Source organism: Poecilia mexicana, unplaced genomic scaffold, assembly GCF_051168715.1.
Source record: "Poecilia mexicana isolate PSO_F unplaced genomic scaffold, ASM5116871v1 scaffold_14, whole genome shotgun sequence".
Classification (NCBI taxonomy): Eukaryota; Metazoa; Chordata; class Actinopteri; order Cyprinodontiformes; family Poeciliidae; genus Poecilia; species Poecilia mexicana.
Window position 1 is genome coordinate 8,584,098 of NW_028263383.1, and position 23,423 is coordinate 8,607,520.

At 37.1% G+C, this 23,423-nt stretch overlaps 3 protein-coding genes and 1 non-coding gene across 5 annotated transcripts; 2 read left to right on the forward strand and 2 right to left on the reverse strand.

Moving 5' to 3' along the window:
• Positions 1-1,926: 1,926 nt before the first annotated feature.
• Positions 1,927-7,020, forward strand: LOC106910299 (F-box only protein 40-like; the record flags this gene model as incomplete). Its single annotated transcript, XM_088012736.1, has 5 exons — positions 1,927-3,132; positions 3,897-4,183; positions 4,860-4,991; positions 5,531-5,816; positions 6,575-7,020. Coding segments are annotated over 5 exons (2,130 nt in total), but the record flags the coding sequence as incomplete, so codon positions are not given.
• Positions 7,021-7,830: 810 nt separating this feature from the next.
• On the forward strand, positions 7,831-18,186 carry LOC106910322 (apoptosis-inducing factor 3-like). 2 transcript variants are annotated; one of them, XM_088012735.1, is made up of 19 exons: positions 7,831-7,852; positions 7,964-8,063; positions 8,896-9,005; positions 9,116-9,225; positions 9,296-9,340; positions 9,640-9,721; positions 10,125-10,237; positions 10,314-10,400; positions 10,528-10,619; positions 12,316-12,446; positions 13,246-13,361; positions 13,437-13,508; positions 13,597-13,660; positions 14,139-14,215; positions 15,139-15,256; positions 15,929-16,027; positions 16,106-16,187; positions 16,273-16,377; positions 17,851-18,186. In XM_088012735.1, the coding sequence occupies exons 1-19, from the start codon at positions 7,834-7,836 to the stop codon at positions 17,882-17,884; spliced, it is 1,656 nt and encodes a 551-aa protein (XP_087868861.1). In that variant the 5' UTR covers positions 7,831-7,833; the 3' UTR covers positions 17,885-18,186. The 2 variants fall into 2 exon arrangements, with proteins under 2 accessions (XP_087868861.1, XP_014832414.1); XM_014976928.2 differs by having other exon boundaries at positions 7,834-7,852; positions 7,976-8,063.
• A 1,014-nt stretch (positions 18,187-19,200) lies between these two features.
• Positions 19,201-21,072, reverse strand: LOC106910264 (uncharacterized). The gene is made up of 2 exons (XM_088012605.1): positions 21,029-21,072; positions 19,201-19,777 (listed from the first exon to the last, which is right to left on the reverse strand). Exons 1-2 carry the CDS (start codon positions 21,070-21,072, stop codon positions 19,306-19,308), a joined length of 516 nt encoding a protein of 171 aa, XP_087868731.1. The 3' UTR covers positions 19,201-19,305.
• On the reverse strand, positions 20,981-21,052 carry trnaw-cca (transfer RNA tryptophan (anticodon CCA)). Its single transcript has one exon. It is a non-coding gene; the product is annotated as a tRNA-Trp (tRNA).
• Positions 21,073-23,423: the final 2,351 nt, after the last annotated feature.

Below are 23,423 nucleotides of genomic sequence, written 5' to 3' on the forward strand. Positions count from 1 at the left end.
TTAAACATTTTTCTGGTTGATCACATCTTTGTTTTTGCAGCTATCCTTCATTCTCAGCAAGCACATGGCGACAGTGGACAGGAAGGACTCCATTCTGCTCAGTTAAACCCCAACGGTCTTAAAAAAATAACATCTTTGTAGAAAAATTAAGAACCATTATGCTGGTTTTGTATTACATTTTAAATATAATCACATTTAATACAAATGTAATAAAATGCTAATCAGATACCTGTTAGCTTCTGAATATTCAGTGATCAGTTTTTAATGATTCTGATTATTTTGAAACAAACGTACAAAAATCATTGAAAGCATTTTGACATTCTGATTCAGCGCTCTTTGTTTTTAAACTGAAATGGAAAATTGAAACAATGACTAATGTACAGATCTCCAAACACTGAAACCAGTTAAAATCTTTATCATCGACTCTTAAATTAGCTGCTCAACCCTCGACGTCTTGAAATTTAAACAAACTGAAAGAGGTGATTTACCAAATCGCCGGCCAGACGTGTCGTTTTGTCTCCTTGGTTTTATAACGTCGCTATCAGGTCTGCGCTTTGAGGTGGCAGGTTAAAATTAGCCAAGGAGCAGTGAGCAGGCTCCCAAGGAGAAATGACCCCCCAGCCCAGCCAGCGTCACGCTGCAGCAGATCATTTAAAATTTAAACCTTTTCAAAATCTTTATCCACGTCTGAATTAATGTGAACAAACGTTTTATGATCTGTGACAATAAATGCAACCAATAACATGCACAGGAAGTGATATAATGGATTAAATATTACAGCTGTGAATATCACCTGATGGATCAGATTTTGCTAATAAATAATATTTATAATGCAGCAGTAAAAGATTATAAATATTAATATATTTCCTGATTTAAGAGGTCGAGAGGGCTTGTAACCTAAATAACACTTCTGACCACCTGTGTAACATTTCTCAGTCAGGACTCTGCTCTATTTATAACAGCAACACATAACACACACACACAATGAAACACACACACATTTGCTCTTTAAAAGCATAAGCTGGACTGCCTGTTTTCTTCTCAGCTCATTCAGTAGGTAGGCTGAAAGCTCAATTTAATCATTTCCTTTGATTCTCTTGCTGCAGAAACATTATTTAAAATGATTCGTTTATATTTATTTTGTTATGAGACGGTTGTACTGAAAGACGGTGAGTAATGGAGTCTTCTTGTTTCCACAGATCTGCAGCTTCAGATACAGAAACCTGCAGACGCCACATTTTAAAGATGGTGAGTTAACGCTTAAATAATAACACTAATCGCTGATTCCACTGCAGCAGACATTTTTAAAAAACTTTCAATTTACTTAGCATATTACTTAATTTCCCTTTAATTAAAAAAGAAAATATGTCCTTCTGACGATAAATACTAAAATAAATTAGAGTTTGAATGAATAGTTTTAGGTAAAAGAAGCACATGGTCACCATGATATCGTCTTCTGTTTGTTTTTAAGTCTTGAAACTGTCATATTCATCATTGCTCTCACAATACAGAATGTTTTATGTTTGGTAAGTTTATTGCATCAGAAAATTTGGACTTTAGATGAAGCTCATGCAAGATTTTTTAAGGACATCTCGTGTTGAATCTGTAAAAATCTAAATATTATCTAAGACTTCAGGCTGGAAAAGTGAAAGGATGAAAATGACAACAATTCATACAAGTAACAAAAAATAACAAAATCTGGCAAAAGAAAATGTTTCCAAATCAGATTCTTTCCATAAAAAAACTTATGAAGCTTCAACAAAAACTGCAGGTGTGTGTCTCTGTGTGGTGAATTTTGGTTAAAACATGTTTGTTTTTCATTCAGTGGAAAATCCAGAAAATCCAGAAATGTTACTAAAATAAGAGGAGCGATGCTTCATAATAAAGTTACTCAAGTAAATGTATTTGAGTAAAAGTGAGCAGTAACTCCCCACTCTGCTGCCAACTGTCTGCTGTGTCACTGTTTCTCAGAGTCACCGTTCTCGCGGCTCCAGGGTCCGGCAGCATCTCCACTGTGACTCCTGCTACAGCCGGCGCTGCAGGGCTCGGGTGGAGCCTTCTGCCAGCTGCGCTCTCCTTCCCTGCCGTCTGCTTTGCGGAGCGGTTTTCCACCTGTGCAAGGAGGAGGAGCACCTGCTGCTGTGCCCCAACGTGAGGGTGCCGTGCCTCAACGCCCAGTACGGCTGCCCGGTCCAGCTGCCCCGCTCCTCGCGGGCGGCTCACCTGCAGGTGTGTCCGGCCAGCGTGGTTTGCTGCTCCATGGAGTGGAACCGCTGGCCTTCCAACATCGCCTGCTCTCAGCCGCACACCGAGCTGTTAGAAAACCTGCTCAGGGAACGAGAGAGGTTCGGATGTCTGGACCTGGCCATGGGTCTGCAAGACCAGGACGCTCTGTTTCACTCCATCAAGATGAAGAAACTGTTCCCGGAGCTGATCCAGACCGCAGAGGAGGAGGCGAAGGAAGAACAGAGGCTGGAGGAGGAGATGAAGAAGGAGAAGGAGAAGAAGAAACAGGCTCTCATGGAGAAGGAGGCAGCAGAGAGAGCAGCTGCAAAAGAAGCAAGGGACAAAATCTGGGAAGCAGTTAACATGATTAATGTGAATTTCCCTGATGAAAAACAAGATGAGGATGAGGAGGAATATGAAGAAAATCAGCCGATGTTGTCTCAAGCAGAGAGGGAGGCCATAGCCAGAGCATCAGAAGTGGATGCTGGTCTGTTGGAGAACTACAACGCCTGGGAGCGCATGTTCAGCATGGAGATGGGAGGCTGCAGGGAATCCGAGGGCACGGCTGCAGCAGGCAGAGGTCAGGCGAGAGGTAAAGGAAGAGGGAAAAGCCTTGGGTCACTGAAGGAGGAGGAGAAGGAGGCAACCTGTGATGGTGCAGCAGCATCCACCAGCAGTGCATGCTCCTCCTCTCTTACTGGGAAACCCAAAAAGAAGAGCTTTGTGTATGGAAAACTAGAGCCGATGAAAATCATCACTGTGCGCACGTTTAAAATCCCGACCAGCTTCACAGCACGACAGGGCCGCATCCGTAACCCGGGCTTCTACAAGAGAGAAAACGAAGCAGTGGACACCAGCGACCTGGGTGTGGCGCCAGGCGACATGCCAGTGTGGGAGGAGGTTCAGGTAAGTTGACCTCCATGTCATCATCTGATAGGAAAGGTCTTTAAAACATGCAAAATAATTTTAAAAACCCATATGAATACAATCTGATACACCACAAACCCACAAAATCTTTAAAAGTGCTTTTTTTGTCTAGTTTCTAGTGAAAATATCTTAGTTCACTTGAGATAAGAGAAACAAACTTACAAGTAGAAAGTAGTAGTAGTCAGCAAGAAATGAGCTTGTTTTAAGTGAACTTAATATTCATGTAAAAGTACTAGTTCCATCGGCAGATTAATTGCTGAAAAGTTACTTCTGAGTTAGTTTTGTCTTATTTCAAGTGTACCATTTGCACTAGAAAATAGACAAAAATACTTAGTAAAATTCCAGGTTTTGCAGCGAAGAAGATTGTAAACACACTAAAGTATTTTGCATGTATCTCCGTCTAAGCTAGTAAATGAAAGCTATAGCTAGGCTAATTTTACTAGTTCGGCAGTAAGTAAGTAAGTAAGTACTACATATGAGTATTACACGCAGAGTACTAAAAAATTGCCATCGAGTAATATTTGTAATATACTTATATTGTTCATAAGTTAGTTCGCAATGAGTCTAGTTCTAAACTTTGGCTAGTTTATTGTTGTCATAGCAACTCCATAGCAACAACCTACCAAGCTCGCGGTCCGTTACAAAGTTCACGGAAGTGCGACGTCAGAACTTTAAATTAAATTAAAGGCAGGTGTGGATGACTTTTTAAAAATTTTATCCTTTGGGTTTGACTTCCCTCGCAGGCCTCCCTGCTGTGCTCCCTGGAGAGGGAGCGGAGGGGTCACCTTATCGCTGAGAGCACGTCCTCGGACAGCCTGCTGATGGATGAAGGCACGCAGACCTACAGCTTCCTGTCCGCCCCTTTCCGCAGGAACACGTCGCTGGCTGACCTGACAGCTGGAAAACCGCTGGAGCTGCACCTGCAGCTGCAGGTGGAGAGCGTCACCAGCCGGCACAACAAGGCCAGCTCCGCCTTCACCTTCCTCTGCGGACACACCTTCCAGCGCACGGAATACGGAAAACACTTCAAGCGAGTCTTCCTCATCAGTTCATCATTTAAATATTTAATAATAAATCCGTTTCTTCCTAAAAATAAAAAAAATACATCACTTTTCAGCAGATTTACCAGCACTGCTATGGGTTTAGAGCACCCAAAATTGTACTCTAGTAGAAGTACTTCAACATATTTTCACTCAAGTAAAAAGTAGCCATCCAAGTAATTATTCAAGAGTAAAAATAATTTGGTAAAAAGTCTACTCAGTAACGGATCTAATTATTAATCATTTAATATTTAAAATGACATAATGAGATGGACCAAAATATTAAGTTAAGTGGAAATTTTGGTATTTTAATGATCAAAGGCAACAAAAAAAATAATTTGTTAAAACACCATTTTCCAAATCAGTTTCTTTCACTAAAAAAATTCTGAAACTTTAACAGAAACTGCAGGTGTGTGCCTGGGTCTGGTGAATATTAGTTACAATATTTTGTTTGATTATTTAATGGGTAGAAAATCCAGAAATTGTACTCAAGTAAGAGTAATACTCCAAAATAAAATTACTACATGACTTTTCAGCAGATATAAAGTAGCAAAAGTACATTTTCCCAAAACAGTTACTCAAGTAAATGTAATTATGTGACTAGTTAATACACAGCTCTGATGCATTCTATCTATTTGCCTTTGGTAATGGAAATGGCCGCTGCAGGAACATCCACAGCGACATTCAGATGTGTGTGAACGGCTGGTTTGAACAGCGGTGCCCCCTAGCGTACATGGGATGCACCTACAGCCAGAGGAGGTTTCGGCCTTCCACATATGAAGCCACCGTCAACTTCAAGTGAGAGAAAAACATTTTTTCAGATAAGTTTATGCAACATTATGATTATAGTAATGTGAACAGAGAGATAAAAATGGAAACTGACGAACTCAAACTGTGGTAGAAATCAGTTCCTGAGATGAGGAAAATGAACATGACAGTGAGCATAAAGATACTAAAACACTGAAAAACAAAGCAACACTCCAAGTTTGTTTTTGATGCAGGAATAACATTGTGACATGATGTAAAGCTAAAAAAGTCGCTCTTAAATAATACTGCCCCATTAAACATCTGATTATTTTAGCTTGGTTACTGTTGAAGTAATTAGCTTTTCTTTGTTTTGGGCATTATTAATTATACCATTTGATAGAAACATTTTTAGTGAACAAGGTGTCTCCTCCACAGATTTTTCTTTTTAAATCTCACCTCAATCAAAATTTCAAAATGAAAAATTTCAGGTTAAATGCTTTTTTCTAAAACATGTAGGATAATCATGAAGTTATCATTTCTTGTCCAGACTTCAACATGCAGATACATCAAACTGTTTCATCTGCTTTCAGTGAGGAGCTGGGCTGCTTTGGCCTGCATCCGTCCACACCGTTTTCTCAGCCTGCGGGTGGAGGTCACGCCGAAGGAGGGGAGGACCGTCTGAGCTCGCTGCCCTACGAGGTGCTGTGCCACATGGCCAGCTTCCTGGACAGCCAGTCCCTGTCCCAGCTGGCCCTGGTGTCCCGCCTCATGAGGCAGGTCTGCTCCTCCCTGCTGCAGGACAGAGGGATGGTGACGCTCCGCTGGGAGAGGACCAGCTCCTCACACGGGAGGGCCAAGTGGAGGGTGACACACAGGGTGAGCTGAAACCCAAACAACCAAAGAGTTAAAAACAAACCCAGGAGGAAGCTGTTCCTGTGGACAGACAATCCCTCTCCCAGTGCTCCCAGTGCTAACCAGAAAAACCAATCGGAGCCAGGAGGCGGGACTTAGCTCTGCCTTCCTCTTTGCTCTCTGCTACGCTGCTGCTAGCATAGACTGTTGTGAATGCTGAGCTAGTTAGCAAAGCCACCAATGGAGATGCTAACAAACTGTCACGACCAAATGTGGGTAGAGTATCCAACAATGGTAAGAGTAGCACTACTAAAACATACTTTTACTCAAGTAGAAGTAAAAAGTATCCGTCCAAGAAATTACTCAAGTAAAACAGTATTTGGTAAAACGTCTACTCAAGTACTGAGTAACTGATCAAATTATCAATTATTTAATGTTTAAAAATTACATCATCAGATGGACCAAAATGTAAAGTTAAGTGGAAATGTCGATATTTTAATAACCAACATGACAATAATTCATATAAGCAACAACAACAAAAAAAAAATAAAAAATCAGGCAAAATAAATTTTTTTCAAATCATTTTTGGCTGGAAGTGAAGTGTTTCTTCACCATAACAATGGAGGAGATCGATGTTTTCACAGATTATGTGTCTTATGAGATGGTGAAAATTTGAACAAATACATAAAAAAGATCATTTTTAAAAAATGTACACAGTGGAGCTTTAGTGAAAATACTCACCTTTGAACATAGACTGATAAGTTTTCCCCTCTGTCCTTCAGGTGTGGCAGTTTAGCTCCCTGTTCTCTCCTGTGGACGCCTGGAGCTTCAGAGACGTCCCGTCCATCTCTGAACATCTCAAAGTTTGTCCCTACAACGAGGTCGAGTCCAAGACTGAGAAAATTCGCTTGCCTCTTGTTCGAGAAGAAATTAAACCGAAGAAGAGCTGCAAAGGTCCCACGCTGGTCACACTGTTCCAGGAGAAGAGGATCATGATGTAGGAGCTGCTGTTGGACCTCAGTTCAATTATACTTTATTGATCCCAAAGGGAAATTAAATAATGTATGTTTTCTCTCTCTTTCCATATCCATTAATTAGAAATGGAGCTTAAACTGATACAGAATAATTCTGATTTTAAAGTGGCATAATAATGCAACGTCTTGACAGCACTTTAAGAGTTTAAAGAATTGTTGTTTAAGTTTGAAATAAAACAACTAAAGGTTAAAAATTTCTGCTGTTTCATTCAGATTTTTCACTTGCAGAGACAAATTGAAGATTGAGATTCATTCTTGGCGTTCCTAATACAACATTGTAGATTTTGCGTGTTTGCTTAAAGAAAAGCATCTAGTTCTCAATTGAACAAAGTTATTGTCTGTAATAAGAGTAGGATTTGGGTAATTTTCTTTCAAAACGTTTGCCATATTTAGTCAAGTTTAATAAATGGAATCAAAGCTGATTTACAAATTACAAATTAAAAGTCTCCGTCTCCGTCTGTCGACCAAATTTGCATCATTTTTGAACTGCAGCTGGGGATCGCACAAAATCAGTCCAAGGACCACAAATGGCCCCCGGGCCGCACTTTGGCCACGCCTGCATTAGTACTTTAGTATTTAAACTTTGAATTGTGTCTGGATGACAGAGGCCACCTCTGGCTTTGTAATGGTGCTTTGTCGACTGTCCATTCAGCAGTTCAGCTTCGTCAGCCGTTCTCTTCCCCTGCGGCGCTGCGAAACAAAAGCGCTCGCTGCCTTTCTGTGGAGTAATGAGGCTGAACAAGACCAGCAATGCTAATGAAACACTTCTTTCACCACAGGTCACTTATTAGCACATTTTAGTGTTCTTATCAGATCAAAACTTTTGAAAGGACTCGACAATGCATTTTAGAGATGGACTACTTGGTGTGGAAAAGACCTGCCATCATTTATCTGCAAAGAGGAAAGCAAACTGACATCGGACACCAGATTCAACGGCTCCCAGCTGAATTTTAATGTTTTAGGAGTGGATTTGTATCTCCATGTGCCATTACTGTTAAATAAGTGACATGTCTGGGACCAAAGCACGTAAGTCGTTCATTTCTAATAATTATTACAATTGGGAGCATTTCATTCCGATAGTCTGAGATCTCTTTGTGTTTAAGATGTGGGGTGTTTTGTAGCGTTAGTAACTGATGATGGTTTGCTCAGCATGTGGTGAGTTTACAGACTCTGATTCTGACGACAAAGAGGAACAGACAGCGATGGTGTGTCTGGAGACAGACCTTCACGATGGACAGTAAGAAAAACCGTTGTGATCTGGAAATGTAAAAGTCTGGTTTAACGTGTAGCCCAGGGGTGTCCAAAACGCATTTGTGGCCCTGGGACTGATTTTGTGTGCCCCCCCCAGCTGCAATTCAAAAATTATACAAATTTGGTCCATAGACACAGATGGAGACTTTTAATATGTAATTTTTTTTACACTAGAAAATGTAAAGTACTATTCAAAGTTTGCATTTCTATAACCAAGCTTTAACAAAAGGTAAAACCATTTGCTGCACCCAAATTAGCTTTGATTTAATTTATTAAACTTGACTAAATATAGCAAACGTTTTAAAAGAAAGTGAGTCAGATTTAGATAGCATAAACTGAAAAGATTTCAAGCTTTACATCTTTGTGTTGCTTCAATTTAAGCTAAATGCTAATGTCACCATGCTAACCAGCTCTAATGAACATTTATTCCCATAATAAACTGACAGAAATATGTTTGCATTACAACTGTATTGATATTATTAAAAGTAACTTAAACACAAAAACAAACTCTGGGTTGAAGCTGAGTGAGGCTTTAATTGGATTTTTATTTCTGTATGTCAACAATTTAAAGATTTATTTTAAAGTTTTGAAAAGTGGACCTCCTCTATATGGTGATAAAATTATATAAAACACAAATCAAAGGTAAAATGGGAGACAGTGCCTTGACAGTGTCGAAGTTTTTAATCTGATACGCGATTGTCATAAAACTTTTTAAGCAGCAGATATGTGCTTTAAACATTTATTTATTTATCTGCAATATAGTGTATCTTGATAATTCACTAAACTAACCACTTCTGTTTGTTCATGTGTGACGTGAGGATGATGGAAGTGGATATTGGTCGTCACAGTGTGCTATTAACGCGCTGCGATGGAAAATATAGCGCCATTTCAAACCAGTGTTCACACTATGGCGCGCCGCTTAGCAAAGGTAAGGAAGAAAACAACATGAAAGCAGAGAAGGTAAAGTCTCCAGTTAAAATGTTGCTTTCTAGTGCGTTATTCTATGTTGCAGTCACGTTTTTTGTCGCTTCTGCTCAGGCGTTATTTCAGGACACAAAGTTCGCTGCCCGTGGCACGGCTCCTGTTTTAATGCTCTGACAGGAGACCTGGAGGAGTTTCCTGGGATTGACTCTCTACCTTGTCACAAGGTACAAACCGGCCGATACGTCCACGATTAGCTCAACATTTGCTGCTTAAAATTTATTTTCTTCTTTTCAGGTCAAAATTCAAAACAGCAAAGTGTACGTGTCCATAAATAAAAAGGTTGGTGAGTTAATTAATTGTTAAAAATGGAAGTAAAATTTGGGGATCTAAACTAATTTGAATCACAGCACATTATTAAAAACACATTTTTAGTAAGAACCTGGTATCGGCTTAACGACCATTTATTTTTTGATTCTATACAATTCATTATTAATACAAATAAAGAAACATGTCAGTAATGCTCAGTCGACTCGATTTGAGGCTGGTGTGCAATAATACTGCTGTAATAAATGGAAACATATATTTTAAGGCATCTTTACCAATCGATGTGAAAAATAAACGTTTTGTGCCACATTCAGGACATCCGGCATCAGAAAAGGTTGCAGCGAATGGGAGCTGCAGTACCAGGAGTGAACCACACAGTTTTACTGCTGGGAGGAGGTTGGTGGCCATGTTTCTGTCTGTGTGCTTCTGCAATTTAAAGTGCAAAGCTTAAAAAATAAATAAGCAAATCCTGCTGACTCAGCAGTGAACAGAAAACATCTCAATGAAAGAAATGGATCCAGTAAGAAACTATAGCCATTGGGTTTGTCGTTTGGGTCCCATTTTGAGCCAAATTATTGACCCGTAAACCTCAGCTAATTCTTTCTAGGTGAATAGAAGAAGTTTTTGTTTTTGGATTAATTCAGTTATCAGTCAATTGAAAGACAGTGACTGGGTCGAACATATTCATCCCTTTTCTGTTAAATAAAATCTAATTAATTAATTCTGCATCTCGACACGGCGCGGCTGTGTGTTGGTAAGTCTTTCTGCCTGCGTGTGTGTAACGTGTGTGTCCTGTCAGGAGCTGCTTCGCTGATCTGTGCCGAGACGCTGCGGCAGGAAAACTATGGCGGCAGAATCATCATGGCCTCCAGAGACGACCTCTTACCTTATGACAAAACCCGACTCAGCAAGGTCATGAAAGCATTTGATCCTTCTTTTCATTTTCAGGACGGAAAGCTAAAGAAGTTTTTTATTGTGTATAATTCAGGTAATGAATGTGTTGAGTGACACTATTGTGCTGAGGAGGAAGGAGTTTTTCCAGCAGTACGACATTGAGGTTTGGCTCCAGAAAGAAGTGAGTACTTCTCTCTAAATGTACATTTTCCTGACAGATTAGCAGCTAAAAAAGTTTATTTTATAATATGGAATAAAGAAACTGAGGCACCTGACTTGATAAAGTTGTCTTTTTCTGTTTTTTAAAGGCAGTATCGGTGGACACGGAGAAGAAGACGGTCACTTTTGATGACGGTTTAGTCCAGAGCTACGACCAGCTGCTTCTCTCTACTGGCTGCAGGTCCAAACATTAATAATGTTCACATTTATTTCACCTGATGCAAAGAAGCAAATGTGCACAAAAGTGTAATTTAGCTAAGAATTTGGGTCTGCAACCTTTACAGTCCAGCAAAATAAAACTCATTTAGAGGCGCAAATGTTATTACATTAACATTCCTCATAATCTACCATGAGGAATTTATTGTCAGTTTTTATAAAGAAGCACAATTTCATTTCCATTTTCAGGTTCACGAGTAAAGAAAAACAGAAAACTTTAGATATTTCAGGAAAACTAAGTTATGTTATGCAAAATTTCCAACCGAATGGAGAAAAAAAAAAAACTAGGTCTAAAAAAATAATCCAGTGAATTTTAGTATCAATCTGCACTGGGAAAAAAATGTTCCATGGAAAAATCTTTCATTTTCCTTTAGCTTTTCCATATTTCACAAAGAATACAACATCAACATATTTAATTAGTATTTTATGTGACAGATCAATATGGTGCATACAGACATAAAGTAGAGAAAAACAGAAAAGTAGAAGGAAAATATTCCACAATTTTCCAAATTTTCATAAATAAAATCAGAAGAATGTGTCATGCAAATGTGAATTTAATTTGATACTATAAAAAAAACAGCTCCACTAATTGTCTCCAGAGTTCATTTCCCACCTTTACTGTTAATAAATGTAAATACTTGCATTAACTTTACACCAGGGTTATCCAAAGTGCGGCCCAGGGGCCATTTGTGGCCCTTGACCTCATTTTGTGCGGCCCCCACCTGCAATTCAAATTTGGTCAATAGATGCAGATGGAGACTTTTAATTTAAAAAATTTTTTACAATGGAAAATCTAAAGTACAACACAAAGGGTTTGCGTTTCTATAACCAAAAGATAAAATCATGTTTATCCAAAGACTTTTACTGTGAAGGCAACTCTGAGGCACCAAATCAAACTCAAACCCAGAAGAAACTGAAAACTGGATGTTTTTCTTTAAATACAGCAAACATGCAAAAGAGGGGAAAAAGTCAGAAATTTTTAGAATAATTTCAGAAATTAACTATTGAAACTCTGAAAAATTCCAAAAATCAAAAGTTTTTTTTTTTTTTTACTTTTTTTTTTATTAAACTCAAAATTTCAGATTTTTTCTAGCAATTTTTCAACTTTTCAAACTCAGAAATTTCCCAGAACATTTCTGAAAATGTACTACTTTTTTAAAAAATCTGCTATGGCCCTGATATGCCATCGTAAAAATCCATTCAAGTTTTGGATCTACAATAAATATCCATTTGAAAAAAAAAAAAATATTACTTAATTTGCTATATTTTAGGTTGTTGGGTTTTTTGGCTCATGATTATTTTCAATTCAACAATTTTGACCCAAATGACGAAAAGTTTGGACACCCCTGCTCTACACATTTCACATTTTGTTTACTTGTTAAGCATCTTGGGGACATAATGTGACATTTTAGCAGTATCTGGAGTCTCATGAGTCTCAGTTGAGGCTTGCAAACAATAACTATATTTTTTTTTTTAGAAAATCCCTGTCAGTGTCAGAACCAGTTACCAGGAAACTGAGAGTATAACTGTCCACTAAAACAAACACCAGCACTTCTATTTTAACCAACAGGAGACAGTCAAACTGTGGACTTCAGTAGGAAAAGCTGTGATTGTTAGAGTTATTGCATTATGATGAATCAGATTGTTTATCTTTCCGTCAGAGCAAAGGGTCTGGACGTGCCGGGGAGGAAGCTGGACAACATTAAGATGTTGGAGACTCCAGAAGACGCCCGACAAATCCACGCTGCCTCTCTAGGCTGCAACATCGTCCTTGTGGGAACTTCCTTTGTCGGTACTTTAGCTGCACTGTGCAAAAATTTTAGCTAAAAACAGACTGAAGAATATTAAGGTTAATGTTGATGCACTTTTTACTCAGTTTGTTTGATTAGATTTTTAATTCAAAGGTTTTATGAATCATTTCAAGTCAGTTATTTTCAAACTTCAAACATATATGTACTAGCTGCTTAATCAGTCAAATAAGTGAATTAAAGTGTTTTCTATCCGTCTTGTGTGTCTATTCATAAAACCTTTGAATCAAAAATCTAATCAAACTTATTTACCCATTTCTTTCTCTTTTTATCAATTTCTTTCTTTATGTATTTATTTACTTTTATATATTTATTAATCCATTTCTTCCTTTCTTTACATATTTTTTTTTTTTTACATATTCATGTATTTATTTATTTATTTATTTATATATATATTGATTGATTTATCTGTATATCTATTTTTTCTTTCTGTATTTACATATTAATTTCTTTATTATTTATTAACTTATCTATTCTTAGCAACCCAGTTGTTCTGTGTTTTTAAAATGTTGCTGTGCTTTATTTGTGCACAATGACATTAAAAGGATTCTGATTCTAATAACATAGCTCTACGTGAAAGGCCGTGTTATTTCAAAAGTTGTGCCATTACATTAAAATACACTTTTAGGCACTCAATAATATTAATTTTTTGTTTATTTTTCATATTTTCCCGACAAAGGATAATATTTTAAATAGGTTTTGGTGTTTTTCAGACTTTATACTGCTCAGTAAATACTTTAGTTCTGTGAATAAAAGCTGTTCTGTTGGTGATCTCTGTTTCAGGAATGGAGGTGGCGTCGTACATGATAGACAAAGCGTCCAGCATCACGGTGGTCGGGAGCAGCGACATGCCGTACCAAAACACTCTGGGCCGCGAGGTCGGGAAAATCACCATGATGGTGAGGCGAACGAACTTCCTGGTGTTTTACTTTTATTTATTTAGTTGTTGCACTGAAACGCTGTTGTACGTGCAGATGCTGTTGGAGAAAGGTGTGAGATTTTATATGAATGATCACGTGACAGAAATTAAAGGCGTTAATGGAAAGGTAAAGCCGGAAAACGTGTAATTATTAACTAGTAGTAAGAAGATACATAAATAATTACATTTCTTCATTTTGTCTTTCTTCCATTAAGGTGAAAGAAGTCGTACTTAAAAGTGGTAATGTTATCCCAGCTGATGTTTTAATTGTGGGTATTGGTGAGTAAAATTATTGTAATACTTTAAAAAAATATATTCATTAGTTTTATATATATATATATATATATATATATATATATATATATATATATATATAGGAGCCTTGATTTTAAATACTTGAACTTGGTTCTTAAAGTCTAAATATTGGTATTTTAAAGCTAAGATAATAAAATATTACAAATGTATATATATCTCAGTTCTGGTCTTGTAGGAATTTGTGTCCGTTTATGAAACAGCAAATATTGCAAAGTTAAATCAACACTGTGCCGAGTCCATTTGGTCTTTTTCAGAAATGGTGTCTAAGTTATTTCAACAACAGACTGAGTAATTTTAACACTCGAAATAGTTACAACTACTCAGTCTCTTCTTTAAATAACTCCTTAAGGAGTTATTTAAACTCTAAATTTCAGGTTCTGAACGTTTTCAGCATTAGCATTTTTTTTAAAACACACTCGTCTCTTTCTCTGTTTTCCACCAGGCAGCATGCCAAACTCAGAGTTTCTGCAAGGCACTAAAATACAGAAGAACTCCAAAAACTATGTTGTTGTTGACAAGGTCAGCTTTTAATCTGTTATCACCGTCGGCTAGTAACGAGTTAATTTTATTTGAGTAATGCTTTTTCTAAATGTACTTCTAGGAGTATTTTTACTACACTGTACTTTTTACTTTTACTATAGTATTTTTATTATGAAGTATTTCTACTCCTACTTGAGTAAGATTTTTTTAATTCTCTGCCCACTGAATGACAAACAAAAATTCACACATGCGTTGTTTGCTAGTTTTCAAAAATGTTTATTTTGCCTGATTTGAATTTATTTACATTATTAAATAATATTTAAAATTATTAAAATGATTAAATAAATTAAATGTATTTATTTTGAACAGACAATAAAAAGCAGAAACAGAAAAAGTAATAAGATGCCAATTGATGTGTAATTATGTTATTTATATGTTTTATTTTAATTTTGATCTTTAAAATACCAGAATTTCCATATATTTTCATGTTGTGATCCGTCTGATGATGTAGTTTTTAAACATTGAATGATACTTGAGTAACATTTTTACGAAATCATTTTTTACCTGAAACTGTAGGTCTGCGTCTGGTGAGTTTTTGGTTAAAACATGTTTGTTTTACTTTCAGTGGGTAGAAAATCCTGAAATTTACTCAAGAAAGAGTAGAAATACTTCATAATAAAATTACTCAAGTAAAAGTAAAAATACCAACTTCTTCAAAAATGTTACTCAAGTAAATGTAATTGAGTAAACTCTGGGGGTAAAATATGTTGAAGTGGTGCTTCTCTTATTGAGTAAAATCTTTGGCTACTCTACCCAGATTTTAACTTTATCTTCATTTCTAACATCACCATTTAATTTACTAAATTTACTCTCTAAATTCTGTAAAAATTTAGAGAGTAAATCAGTTATTGTAAAGCTGATTTCCTCATTGACAGAGATAATTTTTTGTGTTTCTCCTGCAGTACATGCGAACAAACGTCCCTGATGTTTTCTGTGCGGGTGACCTGGCCTCCTTTCCTCTGGCACTGGCCAAAAACCAGTTAGTCAACATCGGACACTGGCAGATGGCACAAGCTCAAGGTAGCAACACCTTCTGCTTCACTGTGCTGAACATCCAGGGATAATATTCTGCAAACCGTCGCTGTAACAAATGGTTAATTTTACTTTTTAAGTCAAACCACTGCCACCAACAGAGCAGTTTTATCCAAACAAATTCAGATATTTTTTTCTTTTTTGGATCAGTCTCTGTAAACCTGCGAGGGAGGAAGAGAGATGCTTTCTGCAAAAATGTTTGAAACACTCAGACCAACTTTGTGGCATCACACTAAAAATCACTTTTCCAGTTTATTCTCAAAATTGGGTTACATTTACATGGGTAATTTTTTTTTTTTAAATTACTTTTGGGAGTATTTTTACTTCACTGTATTTTTTACTTTTCCTTCAGTAATTTTATTATGAGGTATTTCTACTCTTGCTTTTTTACTCTTACTTGAGTAATGACTTTAACTTAAATAATACATTGAGTCATTGCTAATCCAACTTGAGTATTGAGTCTAACTTTATTGATTATTCTTCCCATCTCTCTTTATTCTGAACTATTATAGCTGATAAAGTGGAGTGTATTTATTTTCAATACTCCTGATTTTGACTCTTCAACAAAAGCTTCTCCAGCTGTAATTTTTTTTGTTTAATGTAGAATCTGTTAAAAATTATTCTTATGTTAACTGTTAAATTTTTCTTTTTGTGCTTTAGGGAGGATAGCTGCTCTGAACATGCTAAAGAAAACAACTGAACTCACCTCAGTTCCTTATTACTGGACCATCCTACAAGGCAGAACCATCAGATATGCAGGTAAGCAAACAAACTCAGTAAAGTTTCTAATTGTATCTGTAACTGAAAGAAGCTGCTGTCTGCTCTGGCCTTTTCCAGGTTATGGGGAGGGATACACTGAGATAGTAATGAAAGGAAACTATGAGTTTGAGGAGAGGAAGTTCCTGGCCTTGTATATCAAGTAGGTTGAGAGAGAAAAAATCTAATTGTAAAGAAAAGCATGCAGATTCAATAAATAGTTTGTATTTTCTTTTTTTTTTTTTTAGGAACGATGAGGTCATAGCAGCGGTGGGCCTGGATTATGATCCAGTGGTGTCTGCTGTGGCCGAGAGGCTCCTATCAGGGAAAGTCATCACAAAGAAAGAGGCTCAGTATGCAAACTCTCAAATAGCTCAAAGTTATTTTCATTTTGGCTGGTTGTGCCAGAATGTATTGATAAAATGCTATAAATTGTTAAAATATCATTAAATAGCTGGTTTTTCCAGCATTCAATAAATGTTTCTTAAAATTAATTTATTTTTTGCAATCAAAATTAAAGATTTTGTGGAGTTAATTGAAAAATATTTGTAAAGAATGTTTACAATATTTGCACTAATATATAATGTTAAATGTGACTTCAGACTATAATTTGACATCAAGTAAGGTTGAGGCAGCAGTCACTTAAAAACCCAACGTTTTTCGATAAATATGAGGAAAAAAAAATTATATATATATATATATATATATATATATATATATATATATATATATATATAAATGTGGGGATTTTTTGAATTTGTATAAATTTTGCGGATTTGTGGAAAAACTGGAGGGATTTATTGACGTAATTTGGAGTCAGAGGGCCACATAAAAAAGCTAGAGTTTGAGACAAATACTATTGACCCTTTGCAACTACGTCACCAAATCATTCGAGGCGTCATTATGGACGTCATCAGTGAGGATCGGGAGTAGTGAGCTGAGCGACTGAAATTGTTTTCCCAAGTTGTTTTTGTCAGTTAATTCATGGCTTCTACTTGTTCGAGTCAAGCTAATTTGTCTAACACACCTGGTTGGGCTCACAGACGGCGGCATTTACAAAAGTTTGAGCTAACTAGCTTACAAACTGACCCATACTTTCTCCCTCCTGACGTTTTGATCAAATTTCCGACTTTGCCTGAATTCACACCACATGATTTATAGCACTGTGTCGTAACCAGCGTCTCTCCTTGACATTAAAAACGTACAAAACAAAAGACGAGATGCTAACAGATTTTCCTTATACGTGCGGCACTGTCTCCATGCTTACTCATGGTTAGACGCGTATCTTTTCCATAAAGCAATGTTTGATATCTTTCTAATTATACTTACATATAAAGTATATGAACGCAAATCTTCTTACCTTGTAAAAAGCTGCAAATCAATGGTTACACCGAGGGGTGACAGTCATTATGATTGACGGCTGCTATCCATCGCCGCCGCCATTTTTCCTCATTAGAAGTTGTACAATAAAATGACAAGTTTGGTTTCTATCCTTGTCTGTTCGTGCAGCCGACCGCGCAGCGTCCTACCACCATTTATGAAGTGAAATCAACTAAATAGAAGCGATGTTAGACTACCGACTGCCTGATTTTTTGACAGGCTTTGGGTTGTTTTGACGTCTAGTCATGGCGGAGTGGGCGGAGTTTCGAAGGGAGTGACGTCACGTGCAAAGGGTCAATAAGGGCTGATGTGACAAGATGGTTCCAACATATTTTGAAAAAAGAGAGCCGCAAAATGAAAATGTAGTTTGTTTAGTGTTTTTTTGTTTGTTTGTTTGTTTGTTTGTTTTTTAATGTGAGTCAATTTTTTCCACCATTTTTTGACAGGTCGGATGATCCCAGTTGGCTTCAGGTTTCCTGACCTGCATTAAAGCAGTCTGAAGATTAAAATATCAGAGGACTTCACACCTTCATGTTTCTATGTTCTGGTGCTGGAAAACTATTCACAGCAGGGAGTCCAACACAACTGATACCTCAAATAGATGCAGCTTTGGGTCTTTTTTAGTCCAAAATGCTGTTTTTTTAAACTTAATAAACTCTGTGTACAGGAGTGTCTGAGTGGGTGTCTTTTGATATGATGTATATCGTGTCTTACTATGTTTTTTATATAAAAATGCAGACTTTGGAACTGCTGGTGCAACATAAGTGGGCTTGGAGGTCACAGGGGGCTTTAGATGGACGGGATTAGCAGAACAGAGAGGAGGCGGTTAGCTCTTTGAAACAGAGATGCTGAAGCAGGCAACAATAACAAAGCATACTAGCAGGGGAAAAACAGGCCTCCAGGAAGCTGCAAACAAAGCCGCTGCCACCGACACTTCACCACAAAATTACTGTTCTTCTGTTTACTAGATTATCCCTGCAAACCTAGGAAATATTTTATTCCATTTCATAATATCATACAGATTACAGCACACAGATTTTTGTCTTTGTGTTTATCACGATAAACTGTATATTACTGACTCGTTAATTCAGGAAAACGTTTCTATTGTGACACCTGCTGTTCATCTACGGTACTGATTCACCATCTGAAACATCGAAATAGATCCCAATAACACTCAGATGCCGTCTTTGTGTTACTTTTGATAAACAAGTAAAATAAAAACGCTGTTAGGCATAAAATTATATAAATTTCACAATCAGACAGTTGTTGCTGGCGTGGGAAGAGTTTAGGTTCGATGTCACATCAGCAACAACAGTTGATTATCAAGAGAAAAAAAAATTAAAAACTAGAATTATTTAAGATTTCCCAAATAATGCAAGCTTTTATGAGTAAAAAGGGTTAAATATGTTCCTACTATCGTCAATTTCTTCCATTTTGCCACAAACTTCTGTGTATCTCATAGGGATTTGATGATAAACTAACAAAAAGTACTACACAGCTTTGAAGTTATGCAGACAACAGCAGTTAAGAAATCTACCTATTATTTGTGTATCAACTATAAAATAAAATAGCAATTGTGTTTCCACATGTAGCAGCATTTAGTTTGTATTATTAGACATATGCATACATTATGATGCTAGTTTGGTGCTCTCGGGGGCCCCCTACTGGTGCGGCGGTTTTAATCAACCGCTTAACTTGAATATGCCTTTACACTGATTTTAAATGTCCATCTTGTAATACATTCCTTTAAAGGTAAAAGGGGTAAAATCCTCAATTAAGATTTTCAGAAGGATGAGTTGCTGTGATTATTTTTATTGCATGGCAAAAAAAGCAGAAGTGAACATACAGCTTGTAAGCAAGTCAGAGTTAATTTGTGAGCCGCCTGTGGATCCTGATAGTGTTCATTTGGTTGAAGTCTTCACTTTTGTTTCTCTCATGGCATAATGGGCTTCTTTCCATAGACCCTCTCTGTGTGTGATGTACCGCTGTCGCCTATTGGCTCTGTAGTGCTCTAGTCTTTTCTCTTCCTCCTGCGGGTCCGGCAGAGCTCCTTCCCACCTCAGGCTGTCCATGGTCTGGATGGCAGCCTTCATTACATGTGCAGGAACTTTGTTGTTGCTGGTTGTACGAGTGGCTGCCAAGTGGCTCTTTGAATCCCTTTGTCGTTCTTTTGCCTTCCTGGAACCCCGAGAGAGATTATCCTTGGGTTTCGTATTGGTAGCTCTGAAATTGGAAACTTGAATTTGACCTGGATCTTGAGGGGGCAACCGGCTGAAACTGCATGATAAATTCCCAGGATTGGCTGCAGGCAGGCGACATAAACATGTAAACTCTTGCACATTTGCAGACAAAGCTGACAAAATTGAAGGGCTACTGACCAGGGTTATAATAGTTTGGGTTTTTCTTTATAGTTTAGCCTTATTTCATTGTGACTTTTTGTTTGTCTAATTCAGCTAGCTTAAATTATATATTCATATTGACACTTTTTATTACTTATTTATTTTATAATTATTATAGCCTTGCAACAAAATGTTTGCTCAATATGTACATTTCCAAGAATGTCAATGTCTAATTATTTTTTAAGAGTGTGCTTGCTACTTTTCTACAAGTTATTAGTTAAATGTTGTTTAGTTTTAGTTCAGTTTTCATTAGTTATAGTAGTAGTTTTAGTTTAGTTATTTCAAGCTTTTTAATTTTGTTAATAAAAACTAGCTTCTGTATTTTATGTCACACAATGTAAAAACTCAGTTATGTTGGATATACGTATTACTTTACCATGGTAAATATGTTGTTTTTAAAGTTAAATAGAAGTGGAAGATGTTGTCTAGTTCCAACTATATTGTTATATAATCAGTGATGTTGACTTTAACACTACTTTTTTAAAGCTACAAGTCCAAGCGTTGCATTTTTATCAGATTAATACAATGGTTGCAGCTGAAGAATAAACATAGTTCCTTGTTGTCTGTAATCTGCACTGATTTTGTGAATAGCCCTATCATGATCTTAAACGCATTTTTAATCCATGAAAAATTCAAAATGATTACCTTTTAGTTTTGAATCAGTAGCAGAAGCGTTATTTCTCTTTTTGTTCTTCCTGAGGTCAGAGACCCTTTGTGGCAGCAGTTTATTACATGTACCCTCATCTGCCATGATGGTCTTTGAAATGCGCCTGCGCAGACATCGTTAACAACGATTTAGAGCAGAAAGTGACACAAATGTAGAAAAATATTGAATTACTTTCACGAATATTAGTAGCTTTGCTCTTTAGATTACGTTGGGTTGGAATGAAATATCCTTGTAAATCCCAGAAGAAGCCTCGCAGATACTTTTCCTGTTTGTTCCGGAACTAACGTTTCTCCATGGCAACAGAACACACGCCTCTTAGAGACGAGCCCTTGGTAACAAGTGTCTATTATATTTGTACAATTTTAAGTTTGAATTTGTTTGATGACTTCCTTTTTATGCCACATACCGCTCCTCTTATTAGGAAAGCCAACGTGAGAGCCTTCTACTGTGTTTAAACTCGGAACAAAATTACTAGTTAGTAATCCCACCGAGAACCAATAATAAAGTGGATGACCCCGACGTGATTTGAACACGCAACCTTCTGATCTGGAGTCAGACGCGCTACCGTTGCGCCACGAGGTCATGACGTATGCTCCTCGCATTGTGGTATAAAAACACTATAGATAACGGAGTACGTACTGTAACTTGTGTTTTAGTGCTCTGCATTAATTGAAGTCATGTTAAGATATATTTGAAAGCTGATGAAAAATAATCCACTGATCGCAAAATTAATACAGTTTGTCTTTCAGTGCATATTAAACCGACTGAAACTGCACGTTAAGCTTTGTCTGGTCAAAAATGAAGCCATAAACACCACAAGTGCAACTATACATCCCATATATATAACTATAGATCTGTACTATCGTATGCTTTTATTTTTGTCAGTTCATGATTTCTTTTGCTTTTTGATTACAAAATATATGTTTGGTAATAAAACAATGTAGGAATACAAAGTGTTCATCTATACATTACTCTTCTGCTCAGAAAATCAAGAAAATCGGAGGAAATTTAATGTAGCTCTATGCTGCTAAAGAAAATTCTGCATATATGATCTAAAATGTATTTTTGAGACATTTCTTTTAAACAAAACGTGACTGACAGGAATATGTCTATTTAGGGAAGTAAAAAAAAACCACAGTAAGATCATATAACTCTGTCCTTTTAACGTGCCACATATCATGCCTCACAGCTTCCCCAATGTGGAATTTTAAAGGGAGTTTCCATCCTGTTCCTGTCCCACAGAGTCGTCATTTAGGCACAGATCTCACATCTCTGTACACAGAAACAAACAGATGGACTTGAATTGAATAATTAAAGCAAACTTTGATACTTTGAGAAGTACTAGCTCAGCTATAACCACGCTAACCCCACCAGATTTTACTGAAGTGGTAGTTTATGTTCACACTTGTGTATCTGCTAAAAATAGCTCAGTCAGAGCCTAACCAAGTCTTTCCTGCTTATGTATTTCCCCACACTTCTGAAATGCACCGGAGCTGCAGGAAGAAAGAGGATAAATCATCATGCTGAGTCAGAAATGACACGTAGCATTTATCCATGCTGGAGTGACAAAGTTCACACTGTGATACAGACACGATACAAAATGTTTTCCTTCAGCCTTTCGCCTTAAAACTGACACAGCTTATCTGAATTTATCTGAATCAGAAATTCAGATAAACTGTTTATATGGGGGGGAAATACAGATAGAGAAATGTAGAAGAACAGAAAACACAGAACTGAAGTCATTCATCATCATTTAAATAGAAATAATTCAGAAATTCATACATGGAGAGTAGTAGGAAAACGTTTTACAGTAGTGTAAACCAATAGCAGCATAGCTACTGACATATTTTAGGGTAACCCAAACTCTCTCCTCTCAGACTACATGTTTGTTTCAACTAATCTGACTATAATAAGAAGTTAACTATTTAAGGCATTGTAAAGTCAACTCAAAAATCCCGATGTATCAAAGTGCACTGGGTTGTACTCACAGCACAGCTTTTAAAGGCATGCCAAGTTAGATTCAGAAGGAGTTTGCATAAAATACATGTCAGCTCAGTGAGGCCAAGTGTTTTGCAGTGCAAATGAAGGGGGGTTAACCTTACTGCTGTCCCTCCAAGCCAGAGAGCAATTATATCATCTTACAAGCTGAGATATGGTGTATAAAATAGAGATGCAGAGTATAGCTTATTCCCAGGGCTGAATCTATCTGACACTTTTTATTATCATCTTCCTATAGTGCTAGTTACCACAAATATTTACATAGCAGTTAAAATAAAAGATAAACTGTAATCTTGATGCATATCTGAGGAAAATAAAGTGAAGATTTATATTATTCCCCGTTTACTGTCTGTACTCATCCTAATGTTGTGTTATAATGAAAATTACTGATTCATAATGCTCTCAAGCCTCATGAATCCTGCAAAAGGACACTGAATATGACTCATGAATCTGTGAAAGTGACACGCTGAGACCCGGCAATGAGCAAAGTGATTAACAATTCCCCTGAAACAGCTTGACACGGGTCAAGGGTTGAACTTTATGCAAATTCCTAACTCACAAAGAAGCAGGAAAATGTACAATTTGTGTAATCATCAAAGAAAACTGACATTCATAGGATTGCATTTGGCTAAATGGATCAATAAAGCAATCATAAATCCCGAGCATGATTTGCTGCGTGTGCTCGCTGAGTGAGGTGACAGTGAGGAAGCAGATTTTTCGACTGCAGCAACTTTACAGCTGCAGAGTGACAAGCCCAGGTTCTCAGCAGACAGAAAAAGAAGACTGGCCATACAGCCCTAAAATGTGTGTGTCGGCATGCGTCAGCTTGGAAAGGGTAACAAGTTCATCCTAACCTGCTGATGTCTCCACAGGGCAACTGCAGCCGGTTAATAGCACCATAAAACAACGTTTGTGGAATTAGTGATGGATCAAAATGAAAACATGTCAGTTCCTT

Excerpts from the sequence above, each read along its gene's own strand:
- LOC106910322 (XM_088012735.1), top strand. Across the intron at positions 9,722-10,124 it reads AGTTTTACTGCTGGGAGGAG|GAGCTGCTTCGCTGATCTGT; the intron begins GTTGGTGGCCAT and ends GTGTCCTGTCAG. Across the intron at positions 16,378-17,850 it reads ATCACAAAGAAAGAGGCTCA|GTCGGATGATCCCAGTTGGC; the intron begins GTATGCAAACTC and ends ATTTTTTGACAG.
- LOC106910264 (XM_088012605.1), bottom strand. The coding sequence starts at position 21,072 with ATGCGAGGAGCATACGTCATGACCTCGTGGCGCAACGGTAGCGC. Across the intron at positions 19,778-21,028 it reads TCGTGGCGCAACGGTAGCGC|TAGCCCTTCAATTTTGTCAG; the intron begins GTCTGACTCCAG and ends AACCCTGGTCAG.